This window comes from Conger conger, chromosome 1 (assembly GCF_963514075.1).
Source record: "Conger conger chromosome 1, fConCon1.1, whole genome shotgun sequence".
Taxonomy (NCBI): domain Eukaryota; kingdom Metazoa; phylum Chordata; class Actinopteri; order Anguilliformes; family Congridae; genus Conger; species Conger conger.
Window position 1 is genome coordinate 8,490,892 of NC_083760.1, and position 18,211 is coordinate 8,509,102.

General features: G+C 46.5%; 1 protein-coding gene across 1 annotated transcript in view; it reads left to right on the plus strand.

The window, feature by feature from the left end:
* LOC133140095 (MAM domain-containing glycosylphosphatidylinositol anchor protein 1) overlaps positions 1 to 18,211 on the plus strand; it is a 194,338-nt gene that overhangs the window by 155,950 nt on the left and 20,177 nt on the right. Inside the window, exon 16 of the mRNA XM_061259662.1 lies at positions 14,413 to 14,543. Within this exon, the coding sequence (XP_061115646.1) occupies positions 14,413 to 14,543 (131 nt within the window). The remainder of the gene's footprint in view (positions 1 to 14,412; positions 14,544 to 18,211) is intronic.

Below are 18,211 nucleotides of genomic sequence, written 5' to 3' on the forward strand. Positions count from 1 at the left end.
CAGCAAATAGTAACTTAAAACAAGCTAATATTTTCTGCTTGAGAGAATACAACAAGATCTAAAGTGTTATTAGAAGACTGAAAACACTTGTTAACACTTGTTCCTGAGCCATTTTTACAGTACATGCCTATGGACCTTCTCTGCATTCCTACCACATCTTACAGTGACTCTGGCTTAGGCTGGCACGCTATAGCACAGCGCTACTCAACTCCACGTCCTGCGGACTGCGGTGTCTGCAGGTATCAGCGCCCGCCAAGGACTGATTTCACTAATTATTTTGAAAATATCTAGCCCCTCTAATTAATCTAGCCCCTTGGTTCATGCAGTAAGCCTCATTTGTGAAATCAGGTGGTGTCAGGAATTTCTTGCGAGCAAATACCTGCAGACACTGCGGCCCGCAATGACCGGGAGTTGAGTATCTCTGCTGTAGCGTTTGACTGGCGCTCCAGCATCTTGGCGCTTGGTGTTTGAGCATCTTTGTAGACTCTTTCTGTTGAAAGGCTTACAAAGGCACGTTGAGGGTGACAGTCCGGACAAAGATTGAGGCGGGGCAGCCAAGATGCAGCTGTGTAAAGGCATGGGCGAGTCAGCAACAAAGCACTAGCATGATCGAGCTGAGGGCTGCGCATCCTTCTCTCAGCGAAGCGCAATTTTACAAGCCTCCATCCTCTCCCGTCACAAAGCACAAAGGCCTGTTGTCAATCTGGCCCCTCTCCAATGGCATGCACAAGCCTCTCCGCACCCGACAGGGGTGGGCAGGGGGTGGCAGAGGGCGGCTGAGGCGGGGGGGGGGGGGGGGGGGTGTGATTGATGATTCGTCCGGATGTAATCAGTCATTTGCGAGGCGGTTCATCACGGTGCGGACTATCAGACAGCTTTATCGAGTGGATGGATCTCGCCACGTGTCCCGTCCGTGCCAAGCCTCGCCGGGTGATTTATCGGGCCGCCGGTCCGGCTCGAGAGAGGTCCGTGTTCTGGCGTCTTTGGAACGCGCCCAGGCGGCGCACACGTGTGACACGCCGGCTGCGACACGCGAACACCTCCGCCCGCGCCGCCCAACACGGAGTCGCAGAGATAATGCGTGACCTTGTGAGTCGGGTGCACCCTCTCGGAAAAAGGGTTCTTTGCCTTGTCTCCGTAGAGACGACCCTTTTTAGTTATTCATGGGACCCTCTATCATTACAGCAGGTGTGACAGGCGACAGCTCCTAGACAGAGAACCGTTTCGTCTGACAAAGAAGTAGATAGGCACGGTTCTTCTGTGTAATCACGGGGTTCCTTTTGGAACCGCTCGTTCTGCGAGAGTGGGCTGAGGGTGTCAGAAAGGGGCTCAGGTGTAGCAGGCGTAGTTCTGCTCGATCTCAAATCCTCGAACCTGTAGCTCATCAGCCTCTCTGTAAAAAAAACTACGCTATAACTAGCCAGCTGAGCTAAAGGCCAAGTTCCCCTGCCAAATCTTTGACTGCCAGATGACGGCTCTTACCTCCCGAGCCAATGCCGCCCCTTTTGTATGTTTCCACCACTGCATTCTCTCAATGGTATTCTCTCTATGGTATTTACTCTATTGTATTCACTCTACGGTATTCACTCTCTATGGTGCTCTGGCCCCATTAAACCCCTGCCCTGATCCAAACAGTCCGCTGCGCACCTGGAATGCGTTTCAGAGACAGCTGCCAAGACTTCACTGGAGCTTCTCCCACCTTTGGTGCGTCGATAACTTTGGCTCAAGGCTCTTTTAAGAGCGAAGGGCCTGCTATCCAGCAGACAGCGAGCAGACGTCTAGTTACTTTAAAATAAAAATAGAAACGCCATTCATCATAATCACCCCCCCTCCGCCACAACTCGAGGGAAATCTGTCTTCAAGAGCAATAAAATGGATGCAGAAAAATCTTGAGCGTAAACGCAACTCTCAGTATAGTATTCATAACGTAGCGGAGGATAATCGTAACATAGGAGTACATGACTGTGTCCGCTCGGCAATGACTCATGATTATGAAGACCATTAGAGTTCATTTCGCCCCAGCCTCCCTCCCCCTCCCACACGCACGCACCCTCTCCCTCGGGCGAGACGCCCCCCAAGGTCACCTCCAGAACCCGCTGGCGGTACCAGCGCAGCCCATGACATGACACGGCCGGCTTTAAGAATGAGTGATGTGCGCCTCCCTCCGGCGTCCCACCTCCCCCGCCCGACCCCCACCCCCCCCCCCCCCTTTCCTCCCCGGCCCGACGGACGCCTTCGCCCCCGGGGCTAACGCCGGCTAATCTGCTAAGTGACTGGAGCCGGGGCCGTTGACTGGCGCTGTACAGACGCCAGTACAGTTAAACGGATCCACATCTGCTCCCGCCTAATTATATACCGTCCTGCCGGGAGAGCGCTCGCCCCGTTAGCAACGCGAGAGGCGCGCTCGCTCCTGCGCGAGCATTAAACAACATTTAATGAGCTTTGGTGCCATTAAACAATATTTTGACAGGCCCGGTTTGCGGGGAGACGGCCGCGGGGCTGGCGGTGAGTCATCGCGGCTCTCATCGCCCTTATTAATCAACCCTCCGCCTCGCCGGGCCTAATTGCACCCAGACGCCGTCCGCCCTCCGCTCAATACGCCCGCTAAATCTTCGCGTTTTTAAAGTGTATTCTTTCCTTTAGCGCCTAATTATCGATATTAAACGCTTATCGGATGTGTGTCCAGTGTAGCGCCGGCTTTCATCGTGCTTCGCTTGACGTCTGTTTTTTGTTACCCTCTGAAGGACATGGTCAGATATATGGCTGGCTTGGCGATATCATGCGTACTTCTGTCTGTATGTAATAATGGTCCTATGGTTGCGCAGTTAGCTAGCTAGAAGTTCTGTGTGATTCTGCTGCTGTACTCTGAGGGCAAAATCTTCACATTTTTGAAGTGCATTCATTCCTTTAGCACCTAATTATCGATATTAAACGTTTATCAGGTGTGTATCGAGTGTAGCTCCGGCTTTCACAGTGAGAAGGCTTTGCTTGACGTCTGTTTTTTGTTACCCTGTGAGGGACATGGTCAGATATATGGCTGGCTCTGGGATATCATGCGTACTTCTGTCTGTATGTAATAATGGTCCTATGGTTGCGCAGTTAGCTAGCTAGAAGTTCTGTGTGATTCTGCTGCTAAATCTTCACATTTTTGAAGTGCGTTCATTCCTTTAGCACCTAATTATCGATATTAAATGTTTATCAGGTGTGTATCGAGTGTAGCTCCGGCTTTCACAGTGAGAAGGGTTTGCTTGACGGCTGTTTTTTGTTACCCTCTGAAGGACATGGTCAGATATATGGCTGGCTCTGGGATATCATGCGTACTTCTGTCTGTATGTAATAATGGTCCTATGGTTGCGCAGTTAGCTAGCTAGAAGTTCTGTGTGATTCTGCTGCTGTACTCTGAGGGCAAAATCTTCACATTTTTGAAGTGCATTCATTCCTTTAGCACCTAATTATCGATATTAAACGTTTATCAGGTGTGTATCGAGTGTAGCTCCGGCTTTCACAGTGAGAAGGCTTTGCTTGACGGCTGTTTTTTGTTACCCTCTGAAGGACATGGTGAGATATATGGCTGGCTCGGGGATATCATGCGTACTTCTGTCTGTATGTAATAATGGTCCTATGGTTGCGCAGTTAGCTAGCTAGAATTTCTGTGTGATTCTGCTGCTGTACTCTGAGGGCTAAATCTTCACATTTTTGAAGTGCATTAATTCCTTTAGCACCTAATTATCGAAATTAAACGTTGATTGGGTGTGTATCGAGTGTAGCTCCGGCTTTCACAGTGAGAAGGCTTTGCTTGACGGCTGTTTTTTGTTACCCTCTGAAGGACATGGTGAGATATATGGCTGGCTCTGGGATATCATGCGTACTTCTGTCTGTATGTAATAATGGTCCTATGGTTGCTCAGTTAGCTAGCTAGAAGTTGTGTGTGATTCTGCTGCTGTACTCTGAGGGCAGTTAAGTACAGTAGGCGAATGTGGAAACAACGTCGTAATGACAATGGAGAAGAAAAGTTACGCGAGGGTGAGTGGGAGAGAGAAAAGCACAGAGAGAAAAGTGAGAAAGAACGAAAGGCAGTGGGAGAGAGAAAAGGAGAGAATGGGGGAAATAAAGTGAGAAAGAACAAAAGAAGGGAGTGGGAGCGAGAAAGGGAGAGTGGGTAAAGAAGAAGGGAAGTGGCAGCACTACCGGAGGAGGACATAAGAAGTGAGAGAAAGGAGGAAACAGCAAGTGGAGTCAGAAGGTCTTAAACAAATGCAGCTTTGCATAAAAAAATTTGGCTTTTTGCTAAGAACTGGGTATTCCCCCTGTGCCCTGATACCCATTCCCATAATCCACCCTGTCCATCCTATATCCCCCTATCCAAAAAAACCTTCCCTTCCCCATGTTAATTCTAGTGACGAAGGACCACCAATTGCACACTCATTAATCGCCACGTGGACGTTGGCCTTCATCTGCGCTGATTCTCAGTCGCTCTCGAAAAGCATCAGTTACAGCAACGCGCAAAAGGAAACGCTGAAGGAAACGCTGAAGGAAACTCAGGTTTAGCTTGCACACGGAGCAGCCACTCAGGCAGTTACTCCCACCTGGGTTTCTCCGGGCCCGGTCGGGGAGGGACGTGGGCATTAGCACCTCGTCTCCCCCTTTGGCAGACGCTGTGATTTCGGGAGTCCGTTGACCTTTTCGGCGAAGGCGGCTGTGGGGGTTGGTTGTTGGCGTCGTGAAAAGACCACCTGGGGCAGGCGGTGTGGAGTGGAGAGGTGGGGGGGGGGGGGGGGTTTGGGGGTGGTGGTTGGGAGGGGGGGGGGGGTGGTGTGCCTCTCTCATCAGACTCACACAATCCTCTCCCACGCTTCCAGTGGCAAACAGCACAGTACATCTATATTGCGGCCATTTTAGCCGACTCCCATACCCAGGCTGTCTAACAGTAGTGCAGAAGAGGAATGCCCATGAAGAGGACATCGAGCCTCACCACCCAGGCCACCCTAACCCAAAATTACAGCACAATTTTTTAAGGGCCCCTTTCTGTCGGGGCCCATGGAATCATCCTACCCCCACCGACCATAAACGCATGCTGGAGAACCTCCCGTTCTCTCAGAAATACACTGACAGTGGAGATACATTGAGGATCAAATTTCCCAGAATGTTCCCATTAAAGTACAGTAATGTTCTCCTTGGGTACACATTTTCCAAGCAAAAAAGGTGCAAATTAGTCCTGGCTTGGGGTACAGTTTTATGCACCTATAGAGTTCCGCCCCAGCGACAAGTAATTCGTACCTTTATTTCTGAAAGTGTGCTTCTCACAGTGCCTTCTTCGCTGAAGAAAATAAAAAACATTAATAATGAGAAAGATGTGTGAATCTCACAAACTGAATAGAAAATAAATGCATAATAAATATAGCTGCAGAAGGTTATGCAAATCTGACATGTAAATATAAAAAAAATCCTTCTTGAACATGATAACCATTTACATATTAACTACCACTTTAAATGTTAGTATCTCTAAAAATATCCAAGCATACAGGAAAAAAAAAAAAAATTATGGAACGTTCTGTAGTGTCCCACTTCAGTGTTTTAGTGTTTACTGTTTCAGACAAAGGAAAGTGCCCTTTTAACAGATCTTGTCGAGAGCGTCAATCTTGAATTGACTCTGGTGTTCCAGCAATTAGCGAACTCATGTGCATTGTGTGTTCACTGTGATCATTTGGCTAACTAGCTAGTTAAGCTACTAATTGGCAATTTACACAGGTAACAAGATGCTTGATTGCCACTGTGGACGGTGCAATCATTTTTAACAATGGGAAATAACTTTGCCATGTTTCCACATTGATTTTTGTTACGAGGCACGGCTGATGATTTTGATCAATTTCCCTCAGCGTTGGTCCTCAGTGGAGGAGCTATCGTCCTGTCCACCTGCTCCCATAAACAACCATTAGGCTGCGGCGCAGATTAGTGTGGGTTTAAATCTCTCATTTTGTGCCTCTGAAGAAAAGCATTTCACTGGAAATGCCTCGGCAACCTCCCGGCGGGATGAATAGACGCCATTTACAAGTGACGTGAAATCGCCTCCCAATAGCTATACAGATTTGTTATGTGACGGGTGTGTTTATGACTGGGGACCCCCCCCCCCACGCAAAAAAAATGTGTCTGGGGTGCTGCTGGAGTCATTCCGTTGTTCCATGCCTGAGCTCCTCCGTGTGTGTGTGTGTGTGTGTGTGTGTGTGAGTGTGTGTGTGAGTGCCTGTGTGTGTGTGTGTGAGAGTGTGTGTCAGGGTGCATGTGTGTGTGTGTGTGTGTGTGTGTGCCTTTGTGTGTGTGTGTGTGTGTGCCTGTGTGTGTGTGTGTGTGTGTGTGAGAGTGTGTGTCAGGGTGCATGTGTGTGAGTGTGTGTGTGAGTGCCTGTGTGTGTGTGTGTCTGTGTGTGTGTGTGTGTGTGTGTGTGTGCCTGTGTGTGTGTGTGTGTGTGTGTGTGTGTGTGTGAGTGTGTGTGCCTGTGTGTGTGTGTGTGTGTATGTGTGTGTATGTGTGTGTGTGTGTGTAGGGAGGAGGGGTGTTGACGGAGCAGTATCCACTCCCCTCTCTCTCTGCCTGACATTTTTAAGAAGACATGTTTTGCATTGCTTTGACGGGATCGATAAATCTTTAACCGCACACTTCTCCTCCTTTGGAGAGGGGGAGAAAAAAAAGAGATCTCCTTCAGTTCGGCCTGTCGTCGCCTGGTAGAGGCCTGGAAACCCTTGATGGGCGACTGCTGAGTGAGGGTACATGCAGAATTACAGGGCAATTTCTTCAGATGTTTGAATAATAGATGTTTTACTCCAAGATAAGGGAAGAGGCCCAGAGCTAGGCGACTGTTTAGACACAGACAGAGGAACGGACATCCTCTCTCCCTCCTGTTGATTCGGTCGCTCTCTCTGAACACACTATATTCTCCAGGTGTGTCATGTTGTCACAGACTAGCCGTTTATTGATAATCGAGGCCCGATTCGTCGCCTCTCGAAAACAGGCCTTCCAATTACCATCGTTCAAGGCCAGTGTTGATATGACAGTCAGGGGTCAGTTGCATTTCAATTCAATCAATCAGAAAGAAAAAAAATCTATTCAATTTTAATTCACAAAATTGGACACAAAAAAACTGCCTTTGGTGATTTGGTGAAGCTTATGAATTAAAATGGAATTCTCCGGCAGCCCTGGTTGTGATCACATGTTCGTATTGGTCCGAAGTTTCTTCCAATCCTGAACTCAGCCAGCTCATTACACTAATTAGTTCTGCCCCCTGACTGAAGAATTGTGCTAATTAGCAAATACAGGTGATTGGAACAAAATTCTGGAAGAGAATTTTACTTTCTGAACATGGATTTTCCATCGCTGGTTATATTCAAGAATTCAGTTGATAACCGCCCAGAAAAGCAGCACTTGCCGAAAAAGCTACGCTCGACATGTTGAGTGGACGGAACTGATCGCAGGCTTGTTGCGGACGGAATGCAGACGCCGTGAAAAGGCGAAAAGGTTGTTCCACGTGGGTGGCAGCGTGTGGGCTGAGAGGATGAGGTGTTCTGGTGCTACCGCGAGGCTAGTCCAGGTCTGAGGCCTTCCACCCATTATTCCAGCCAATGAGCACTGAGGAGCAGCTTGTAGCTGAGTGGTTAAGGTACAAGACCGGGCCCTGGAAGGTCGGTGGTTCAAGCCCCGGTGCAGCCACGATAAGATCCGCGCAGCCTTTCGGCCCTTGAGCAAGGCCCTTAACCCTGCATTGCCGCAGGGGAGGATTGTCCCCTGCTTAGTCTACCCAACTGTAAGTCGCTTTGGATAAAAGCGTCAGCTAAATAACAAATTTACATCATGAAGTGCTGTCCTGTTCTGTTACATATGTGTCCTCCAACTTCTGTACTGGACCACTCTGCAGCCGTTTTTCTTTTTTTTTGCTCTCTAGCCCTCTTTCTCTCCCTCTCCCTCTTTTCATCTTGGTCTCTTGCTTTCTCTCCGCAGTAGTTCCTCTGTGCTGCTGTCTGCAACATCCTTCGCACCTTCTCTCTCCTTCTCCCTCCCTCTACATCTCTGTCTCTCTGGGTGTGTCCTAATTTGAAAAATAGTATCCTCTCTTCCTCCACTCATCTCCCCCCGTGCTGGAGACATGTAGAGGAAGGGCGGATACATTGTTTTGAGTGTTGGAACGTACCCTATAGCTTTCTCTTGCTCTCTCTATCTCACTTTCTCTCTCTCTCTCTCTCTTTCACTCTCTCACCAGTTGCCCCTTCTTTTCCGCTGTCTTCTCTCAGCACTTCAGCTGGGTCCATTAGCCATGTTGCCCTAGTTGCGTCCAGGCCACACCTTGCTTGTGTCACTCAGCGGACACCTGCGGCCATTTTGGGTCAAAATATAGGCTTTCCTGTGCTGTCATCATGTGACTCATTTATCAGGTGGGGTTTTGCAGCAGTAGCAGCAGTAGCAGTAGTAGCAGCAGCAGCAATAGCAACAGTAGCAGTAGCAGTAGCAGTGGCAGTAGTAGTAGTAGTAGTAGTAGTAGCAGTAGCAGCAGCAGCAGCAGTAGCAGCAGTAGCAGTAGCAGTAGTAGTAGTAGTAGCAGTAGCAGTACCAGCAGCAGTAGTAGTAGTAGCAGCAATAGCAGCAGTAGCAGTAGCAGTGGTAATAGTGGTAATAGTAGCAGTAGCAGCAGCAGCAGTAGTAGTAGTAGCAGTAGCAGTAGTAGTAGCAGTAGCAGTAGCAGTAGCAGTAGCAGCAGCAGTAGTAACAGTGGTAATAGTGGTAATAGTAGCAGTAGCAGCAGCAGCAGTAGCAGTCGTAGCAATAGAAGTAGCAGTAATAGCAGTAGCAGTAGCAGCAGCAGTAGCAGTGGTAATAGTGGTAATAGTAGCAGTAGCAGTAGCAGTGGTAATAGTGGTAATAGTAGCAGTAGCAGCAGCAGCAGTAGTAGCAGTAGTAGCTGTACCAGCAGCAGCAGTAGTAGCAGCAGCAGCAATAGCAACAGTAGCAGTAGCAGTAGCAGTGGCAGTAGTAGTAGTAGCAGTAGCAGTAGCAGTAGTAACAGTGGTAATAGCAGCAGTAGCAGTCGTAGCAATAGAAGTAGCAGTAATAGCAGCGGCTCCAACAACAGAGGCTCACCCACGATAAGATTAAGACGCAGTCCAGTGATTTACCGTTCCACTCTGGTTCCCTTAGTGCTCCTACTCGCTACCTTATCCGCTTACCCCGAACCAGCTGCAGGGGAATGAGCTTCCCCATTGAGGCTGCTTCCTCCCCTAAGCCTCTGTGAATAGTGTGATTTATTATGGATTGTACTTTCCTTATGCGGGCTGCTGTCCTGGCCTGGTCCCTCCTGAAAAAGAGACTTTCTCTGAAGGGACCCCCTGGTTAAGTAAAGGTTAACTTAGTAACGAAATAAAAACGAGTCCTGTTTAGTCCCCTAAGCCTCTGTAAATAGTGTGATTTATTATGGATTGTTTCTTATGCGGGATGCTGTCCTGGCCTGGTCTCTCCTGAAAAAGAGACTTTCTCTGAAGGGACCCCCTGGTTAAGTAAAGGTTAACTTAGTAAAGAAATAAAAACCAGTACCAGTAAGATTTCTTCTTTGCCACCGAGGGAGTTCCTCCTTGCCACCGTCAGGCTGGTCCCGCGTTCGTTGTGACCTTAGTCGGGCCTGCTGCCTGTGCAACTGAAGCGAATTGTGACAAATGTTTTTTTTCAAAACGCGCTACATAAATACATTTTAATTTGATGATTTGATTTGTGATCCCTTGCTCATTTGTTTTCCTTTCTCTCCCTCTTTCATCTGGGGCTACATTACCTTGATTGCGCGGAGAGCGGTGGCAATTCCCCACACACTGTTTACAGAAGCCGCACTCGTAAAGCTCTATAATAAGGAGGGTATCACTCATCTTAATATTGACTGCAGAGCAATTTGCTAGCTCCTAATAATAGCCCGTACCCAATCTCCTGTTTATTAAGTTATTAATGGCCCCATTATCCTTTCCTCCTGAACCAGGAAGTCATCAGCCCTCCAATCCGCCTCTGTTAAAACGTGCTTGTGGTATCTGAGCCACGATTAAGAGGCTCTTTTTTTTTTTCTTTGCTTCAATCGGTAAAAAAAGAAAGAAAGAAAAACAACGCATAGATTAGCCGTAGCTAGCGTCAGTTGCGTTTGAAATGACTGAGAGGGATTTGTTTGTTTGAACTCGCCGTGGGCGTCGTGCTTGCCTGAGCCGAAGCGTTTCTGTGGATAAAAAGACCCTTTCAAACACGGCAAATCCAACAGGACCGGGGGCTTTTGAAGAATTAATTTTATGTGTGTTCAACCTGTCCTGAGATTGTAACTCGCTGGGTCCAAAGGGGTTTCGTTCGGGCTGCCCATTACGGGGGTTCCGTTCAATGAGATCTGAATCCTCCCTGCTGGAAAATCCAGCTATGCCAGCTGAGCAATTGAGCTGGTCATAAAGCTGGGTCAACCAGCTAGTGCTTGTGGCTTGTCTGAGCTGGTAGCTGGTCAATCAGCTGTTTCAAAACATAGCTTGAGCTGGTTAAACCATATTGAGTTGGGAGCTGGTCTGAACTGGTCAACCAGCTGTTTCATATATGCACTTCATCATCTATTTGCATGGGCATGACATCACAAGTTCAAAACTGAGTCAAGGGTTGATCTCCTAACATATTCTTGGAGTGAAACTTGAGAATAGTCTTACACCTTAAAATTAATTCTTGCCTACTGTAGTAGTGTCAATCCATAAAGATGCTTTGAGCTGCTTACAGCAGTGTGTTGTGAAAATGTGATTTGTGTTACTTCTAGAAAAGGCATGTATCGCCTGTGAATTCCTGTACTGACATGCATGTCAAACATGGATAGGGTTGGTTGTTTGAATATACACTCAGTGAGCACTTTATTAGGTAGACCTGTACACCAATGTCTAAAAAATAAGTCTAATAAATACCTAATAAAGTGCTCACTGAGTGTATGTGTATATTTATAAAGTACATTGGTTCCACAAATACCCTGTTATATTAATCTGATACTTTGAAGCTTTTTTAACACCAGGGATCTTCATGAATATGACCCCCATGGCCATACTGGAATTACAGTTTCACCAGGGATGGATAGGACTTTGATGTTACTTTCACGCGTAAACCAGATAGATGTCCCACTAATTAGGGAGTAGGTTTGTGAAAAGGAACAGTAGAACAGTGATGGCGATTGGTGGTTTATTTCTGGCTCTGCTTCTAGGGTCCCTGTTGCTACCGAGGCAGTACATCAAATATAAATGCTGCCTCGATACCAGGAAATCGGAAATTAGCAAAGGATGAATTCCGCACAGACATTAGGAAGCATTTTTTCACACGGCAAGAGGTCAATGTGTGGAATAGCTTGCCAGGACAAGTAGTGGAGGCAGAAACACTGGGGGTTTTGAAGACCAGGCTTGATTCGGTGCTAGATACTATTTATCTTTTAGGCAAACTAAGCAGTAGGTACCCTTTAGTGGAAGGAAAAGCGAGCAGTACTGGGCTAAATGGCCTGTACTGGTCATTATGTTTTGTCGTTATGTTACGTGATGTGAAGTAGGCATCCACCGATCACTGTTGGCATGGTCCTATTGTTTGTAACAGTGTGCTGTGATTGGTGGAGCTCCTGTGATTGAGTTCATGTGCGAAAGGTGGTGACACTAGCCTCCTTATTCTATTATCCCGGCGTTTCAGTTTCCGCGCCTGAGGGCAGGAGTTTAAGCGATACTTCAATGCTGTCACTCAAGCGCTGACTGCCGCGGTGGTATGGATGTCAACCGGGAATCCTTTCTTTCCCGTGGAAATGCAAAGCCTCCATGTGAATTAATTAATCTGATATTCAGTTAGTTCTGCAATAATACAATATCTCATGGTAAATTGAGACTTTCAGTGTATTACTGCAATTGTATCACAGTTTTATCAACACGTTTAAAAATAATAATTAAAAACTTAAAGAACTATGCGGTTTTTATTCTGGCATTCTCACGACAGGGCCGAGTGCTTCTGAAGTGTTGCTAGGTTACGTATCTCTGATACAGTGAGTTCAATGTAAACATAGTGGCCTGGTTTCGCTAAGTTAGGTCAGTCGGAATGAACTGCTGTATGGTAAAGATGAAGGAAGCAGTGAAAGGGGGAACAGAGAGGGGTGGCGGGGGTGGGGGCTTCCTCTGAACACGATGACTTACGGTAAGACAGTGCCTCAGACTCTCTCATGTCTGAGTTGTATGGTAGTACATGTTGCCTTCAGTCAGGTTCAGGCTGGGTATCTGTGGGCTGGGGGTCGACCGGCAGCATAATGTGTGATGTGTGTGGGTGGGTGTGTGGCCGTATTGTTGCGTGTATCATAGGAAAACAGTCACTGAAGCACCAGATGGTCATGAGCAAACTGTCAAAACTTCACCGTGTCACTCCTGTGTTTTGACCTGTCGTCATTCCATACAGCCACGCGTAGCTGCACTTTTCTCATGTTGAGTCCAAACTCATCCATCCTTCCATCTGTCCATTCATCCATCCATCCACCCATCCATCCAGACCGCTTAGTCCAGATCAGAGGTTCAGGCCATTTAGTCAATGAGCCAGACCCATTTTTGCTCATCATGCTCGCTTGGAGGGACGATGTTTCATTGCTTTTCTGAAAGGTCCCTCGTATTAGAAAATGTATTATAGCACCGCGTGCAATTGTAGTTTTCAGTATTTTTTGTTTTCCATTAAAAAACAATTGCTGTTGTCTTCAGTCGTCCTACAAGTGAGTTGCAATTCTTTTCAAACCGCATTTCACTGAAGGACCGTTTCCCGTCCTCCATTTTGGCCACAGAAAACCGTAACTGGAGGGTTGTCCCAGCTCTGCGATGGCCTGGATTTATTTGGGGGGGGGGGTGCGAGCGACACACGTAGCCAGCTGCTGCCTCTCTCCTCTCTGTAGCGGAGGAACCCAGCTGAGCTGCACAGTCAGTGTGCCACAGCATGGCACAGCTGGCCCAGGCAGATTGCACACACCTGACCAGCCAGGAAAACTGCTCCTGAGTGAGCCAATGGGGAATAAGACCCTATTTTAAACCCGTAACTGATCGGGGTTGCTTTCTGTCGCTATCCAGTGTGTACTACTGTGTATACTCCACACTACAGGCTATATGGCGTAATAAAGCAGTATAATAACATAATAGTTATAAAGCCATTATGGGTCACTTGATCGACCTGAGAACCTGTGAGCAAATGGTAATTTGGTGACTAATGGTGCCTATTTCTGCATTATTTATATAATGTAATTATGAATATGAATGAGCAGAGATTAAGAGTTGGGCTCCAGGGACACACCTGGACTATATGCTTTTACTCTTGGTACGCGGTGCTGTCTATAAGTTGTGATTTGTGGCGTCTGCTCTTTTTCCTCTCAGTAGAAAGCACTTGCCTCGGCTTTCTCCGTTCAGATATCCTAACTTTATTACACACCGGCCTCCACTCACCGCAAAGACAAACAACATTGTTATGCATTAGTCACAGGCCGATGTCTCTCTCGCCGCAGAATTGATTTCTTTCATCAAAGCCAGCCACAGCCAGTGGGCAGCGAAACCACACAAACGCACACTAACACAAACGCACTCTTCTGACAGGTGCTTCTGAACGCCAGTAACCCAAATGTAATTTTAATGCCAGTATGCTGCGTTACATGGAGTGAAATGTGAAGGACAAGTTGAAGGGTCTGCTCTGAAGACTGTAGTACTCACACTGACAGTGACTCACTCTGTCTCTCTCTCTCTCCCTCGTTCTCTCTCTTTCTCTCGTCTATTTCCTCCTTATTCTCTCTATCTCTTTACCTTATTTTCCTCTATCTTTCTCCCTGTAACTTTCTTTCCCTGATTTTCTCACCCCTATTCTCTCTTGTACTCTTTCTCTTTCTCTCTCTCTCTCTCTCTCGATTTGTTTTCAATTCATTGTGCTTTATTGGCAGGAAACACACATCATAAATATTGCCAAAGCAAACAAGAAACATACATACACTCAGCACTTTATTAGGTATTTATTACACTTATTTTATACTTCTGCTGCTGTAGCCCATCCACTTAGAGGTTTGACGGGTTTTGCGTTCAGAGATACTCTTCTGCATACCACTGTTGTAATGTCTGGTTATTTGCGTTACTGTCACCTTCCTGTCAGCTTCAACTAGTCTGGCCCTTCTCCTCTGACGTCTCTCATTAACAACATGTTTCTGACTGGTTGTTTTTTGTTTTTCGCACCATTCTCTGCAAAGTCTAGAGACTGTGGTGGGTTGTAAATAGGGGGTTGGGGTAGGTTTTAAGGCAATGTTGGAGTTTTTGTGTTTCAATACAGGACCATCAAAAGTCAGAGACTCTCCCTCTATCCTTCTCTCTCACACTCACTCTCTCTCTCTCCATCTCCTCTCAGGCTCTCTGAACGTTCTTCTGAGGGTGAAGAGCATCGCCATGTTGGACACTCCGGTGTGGGCCGTCTCTGGGAACCAGGGCCCCCAGTGGAGGCTGGCCAGAGTGCCCGTTACCCCCATCGGGCCCTTCCAGGTACCGCTTCACTCAGAGCAGCAGGGGGGCGTGGGCGACCTCAGAGGTCACACTGTGGGGTCGTAGGTTAGAGGGCACATTGTGAGGTCGTGGGCGACCACAGAGGTCATACTGTTGGGTCGTGGATGACATCAGAGGTCACACTGTGGGGTTGTAGGTTGGAGGTCTCATTGTGGGGTCATAGAAAACCTTAGAGGTCACACTGTGGAGTCGTGGGTGACCCCATAGGTCACACTGTAGGGCCAATGTGTCCCCTGGGTTCTGACATTGATGCTAATGTGGCAGTGGAGGGAGAGCCTCCTAGACTGGCTGGTATCAGACCCAGAGAGAGAACTCACTGGGGTTGCATTTGTGAACCCAAGCATTAGAATTCTGCTGAATTCTTCACAATGACTAAAACAAGAAAGCCGGTGTGTGTGTTTTAGCTTGTGGGCATAAGTATAAGGGAAGTCCAAGTGTGTATGTGTGTGTGTGTGTGTGTGTGTGTGTGTACCTGTGTGTGTGGATTTGTCTTTTTATGCTTGTGTATCAGTTCGTCCCTTGTGTATGCTGCATGTTGGTGTGTGTGTTTGTGTCCATGTTATATATTTGACCAGTATGTTCCCTACGATAACAGTGATGAATGAGCAGAGGTGCTGGTGGACGGGATGATCCTTCAGAATAGTGGGCAAAGAGAGCACAATGTTATCTCACCATTAAACACTAATAGCCTGGTGTAAAGGTCATTCCTGCGCCACACCATAATTTAACGGACGGTAGCGTTAGTTATAGACTGCTGCGTCCCGCACCCATTAAATATTTAGGTGGAGCGAGATATTGGAAGAACTAAATTAGGGGGAAAACTCAGACCGATAAATCACCAAAAAAGTGTTTACCGAAGGTTAAAGTGGTTTTGTGAGGATGAATGTGTCGGAATAATAAACATCAGGTGATTAAATCCAATCTTTTCTCCATGTTTATAGTGCTCGCCCACCATCTTGGCCCTTCCCTACACATTTTTCCTGTCTGTGTGGCATCCCTAGTGTCTTCCCGATGCTCTCCAGTAACTCCAAGAGCTGTTTTAAAAAGAAAAACTCCACTGCAGTGCCAGGCCATCGGAGTTAACTTCTTGAGCAAACTAAGCAAAGTTCGCCCAACTGTCACAGTGCGATGAGGGGCACAGCGTTCTTTCTAAGCCCACTTGGGGTCTTCTCGCTTGAAGTATCGTTCTACCTCTGCCACACTTTGGCAGAGGTAGAACGTCCAGGGGTTGGAAAGTAAGAGACCAGCTGGTTGATTTGGCTAATAAGCCCTTCCTCCTGGCTGGAGAACTGTGCTAATTAGTAAATGCAGGTGACTGGAACTCCATGCTGTGGAGGACTTGTACTTTCTGCACCTGGATCAGGGGTTGTGCTGTTCCCCAGTAGTACGTCTGGACCAAAAGGCTTATCGGTCCGGGTATCAAACCCGATTCACTTTGTGTGAAACGACACCTGCCCAGCCCACAACTTGGAATAAGTGGCTAATGACTCAAATGAATCAAATCAAATGAATGTTGTTAGCTGATGTATTTCATACTTATATTACACAATTACACAAAACATTTCCGCCATATATTTAAGTATATAACTGCTCTGTATGTGAAGGCAACCCAGTCTCAACATGCAGCAGAAATCATAAAACGTGAAATTACAGTTTCACTGGAACGAGCGGCTTTTGCTTTCTGTTCAGCCGGTTATTAATTTATTTCAGCAGACAAACTGTGAAAACTCACTCAGGGTGACAGCCACAAACTCTATTTCTTTTTTTTCCGCAAAATGACATTATATTACATTACTTGTCTGTTCTGTTGTATCCAGTTACATGTTTGTGTCCAACAGCATTACCAATTACGGCGTGCTCAGCAAAGTTATTATATATTGCTTAGTGTCCCCAGTGTTACACCAAGACAGGATAGATCAAGGCACGCGGAATAAAAGGAATTGCTGATTTTTCATTACAGATACAAACAAAGAATTTTGACAGTTTAAAAACTGTCTCTTTTTTTGTCCCTCTGCTACAGTGCCAGTTACATTACACGCTATTTGGCTGACATACAGGTGATTAGACTTAGCAGGAGACAATCCCCAGAGCAATGTGGGGTTAAGGTTCTTGCTCAAGGACCCAACAGCTGTGTGTATTTTATTGTGGCTACACTGGGATTAGAACCACCGAACAAGCGGGTCCCAATCATGTACAGTACTGTGCAAAAGTCTTAGGCACTTGTATAACATTCTGTACAGATGAGATTCTTTACAAAATAATTCAATGAAAGGTCCTAAATAAACGTACTATACATTTTACGTGACATTTTAGTAATTTGGCAGAATAGTTCAAAACTGAATCAAATGAATATTTTTCGTGACCACCCTATGGCGTTAAAACTGCATCACTTCTCTGAGATAGCCAACGCTGTCCTGCAGTTCTATAAGAATCAGCAGGGAGGTTGTTCCAAGCATGTTGGAGAACTTGCCACCGTTCTTCTGCAGACTTTGGTTGGCTCTTTGCTTCTGATCTCAGACAGCCTTGATCAAGTTTTTATGTAAAAATTAGTCAATTGCTTACAGTAATATGTTACTTTTTTTAATTAAATACAAAAATCAAAAGTCTCTAAAATAGAAAAATAAACCACTATGCTGCAGGTTGCCACGCTTGGTTTAAAATGAAGTGCTGCAATGGTGTGGACCCATCCATAGCTTGTTCCCAGCTCTTCTGCAGCCAGTTTGGGCTTCAGTTATGCCAACTCTGTGTCATTTGATAGCCAATTATCAGCAGTGGCGGTCTGTGTGTGGATTGGACAGATCGGCCAGGCCTCAGGGGATTGGCCAGTGGCGGTCAAGGTTGAAGACCTGAGAGGACGTGGAGCCTCACAAGTTTGAGCACTCAGCTTCCTTCCTTCAGAGTGTTGTGTGGAACAACAGGGCTTCGGGCAGCCTGTGGCCTAGTGGCTAAGGTGCTTCACTGGGATCCGGAAAGCTGGTGGTTCAAGCTCCAGCTTAGCCACAATAACATCTGCACAGCTTCTTGGGCCTTTGAGCGAGGCCTTTAACCCCACATTGCTCCAGATGGGATGGTCCTGTCCTTAATCTGAGTTTGCACATAGAAATTTACTAATTGGATTGAAGATTGCCATATCAGAATTGTAAAGTTCACGCCATTAACCGTAACTCAATAATATGTTGCTTCCATAATCATTAATTCAAAATATATGACTTAATTAGCAATTTCTAATTAAGAAGCAAATTATCTAAGGAATTCTTAATAGATACATGTGGCATTGCACTCTGAACTCGCCTATGAAAACATGCAGGAGGTCGACATTTAATTAGTTCATTATGGCTTGTGACATGCTGTTCCACTGATGAATTTCCTTATATACTCATGCACTGTATATGCCCCTATTTTTGCCTTTTGTGTAGCCAAACAATGACCAATCATATTGTTAGGGCCATCACAATGACCAATCATATTGGTAGGGCCATCACAACGACCAATCATATTGGTAGACCCATATCAATGACCAATCACTGGGGGTTATATCTGCTGTCGCAGATTGATGTCACAATGGACAATCAGACCTGTGCAAATGGTTGCCACTTTTGGATTGTGCAGTATATATTGTGAAAATAACACACTGCTCTGAAATATAT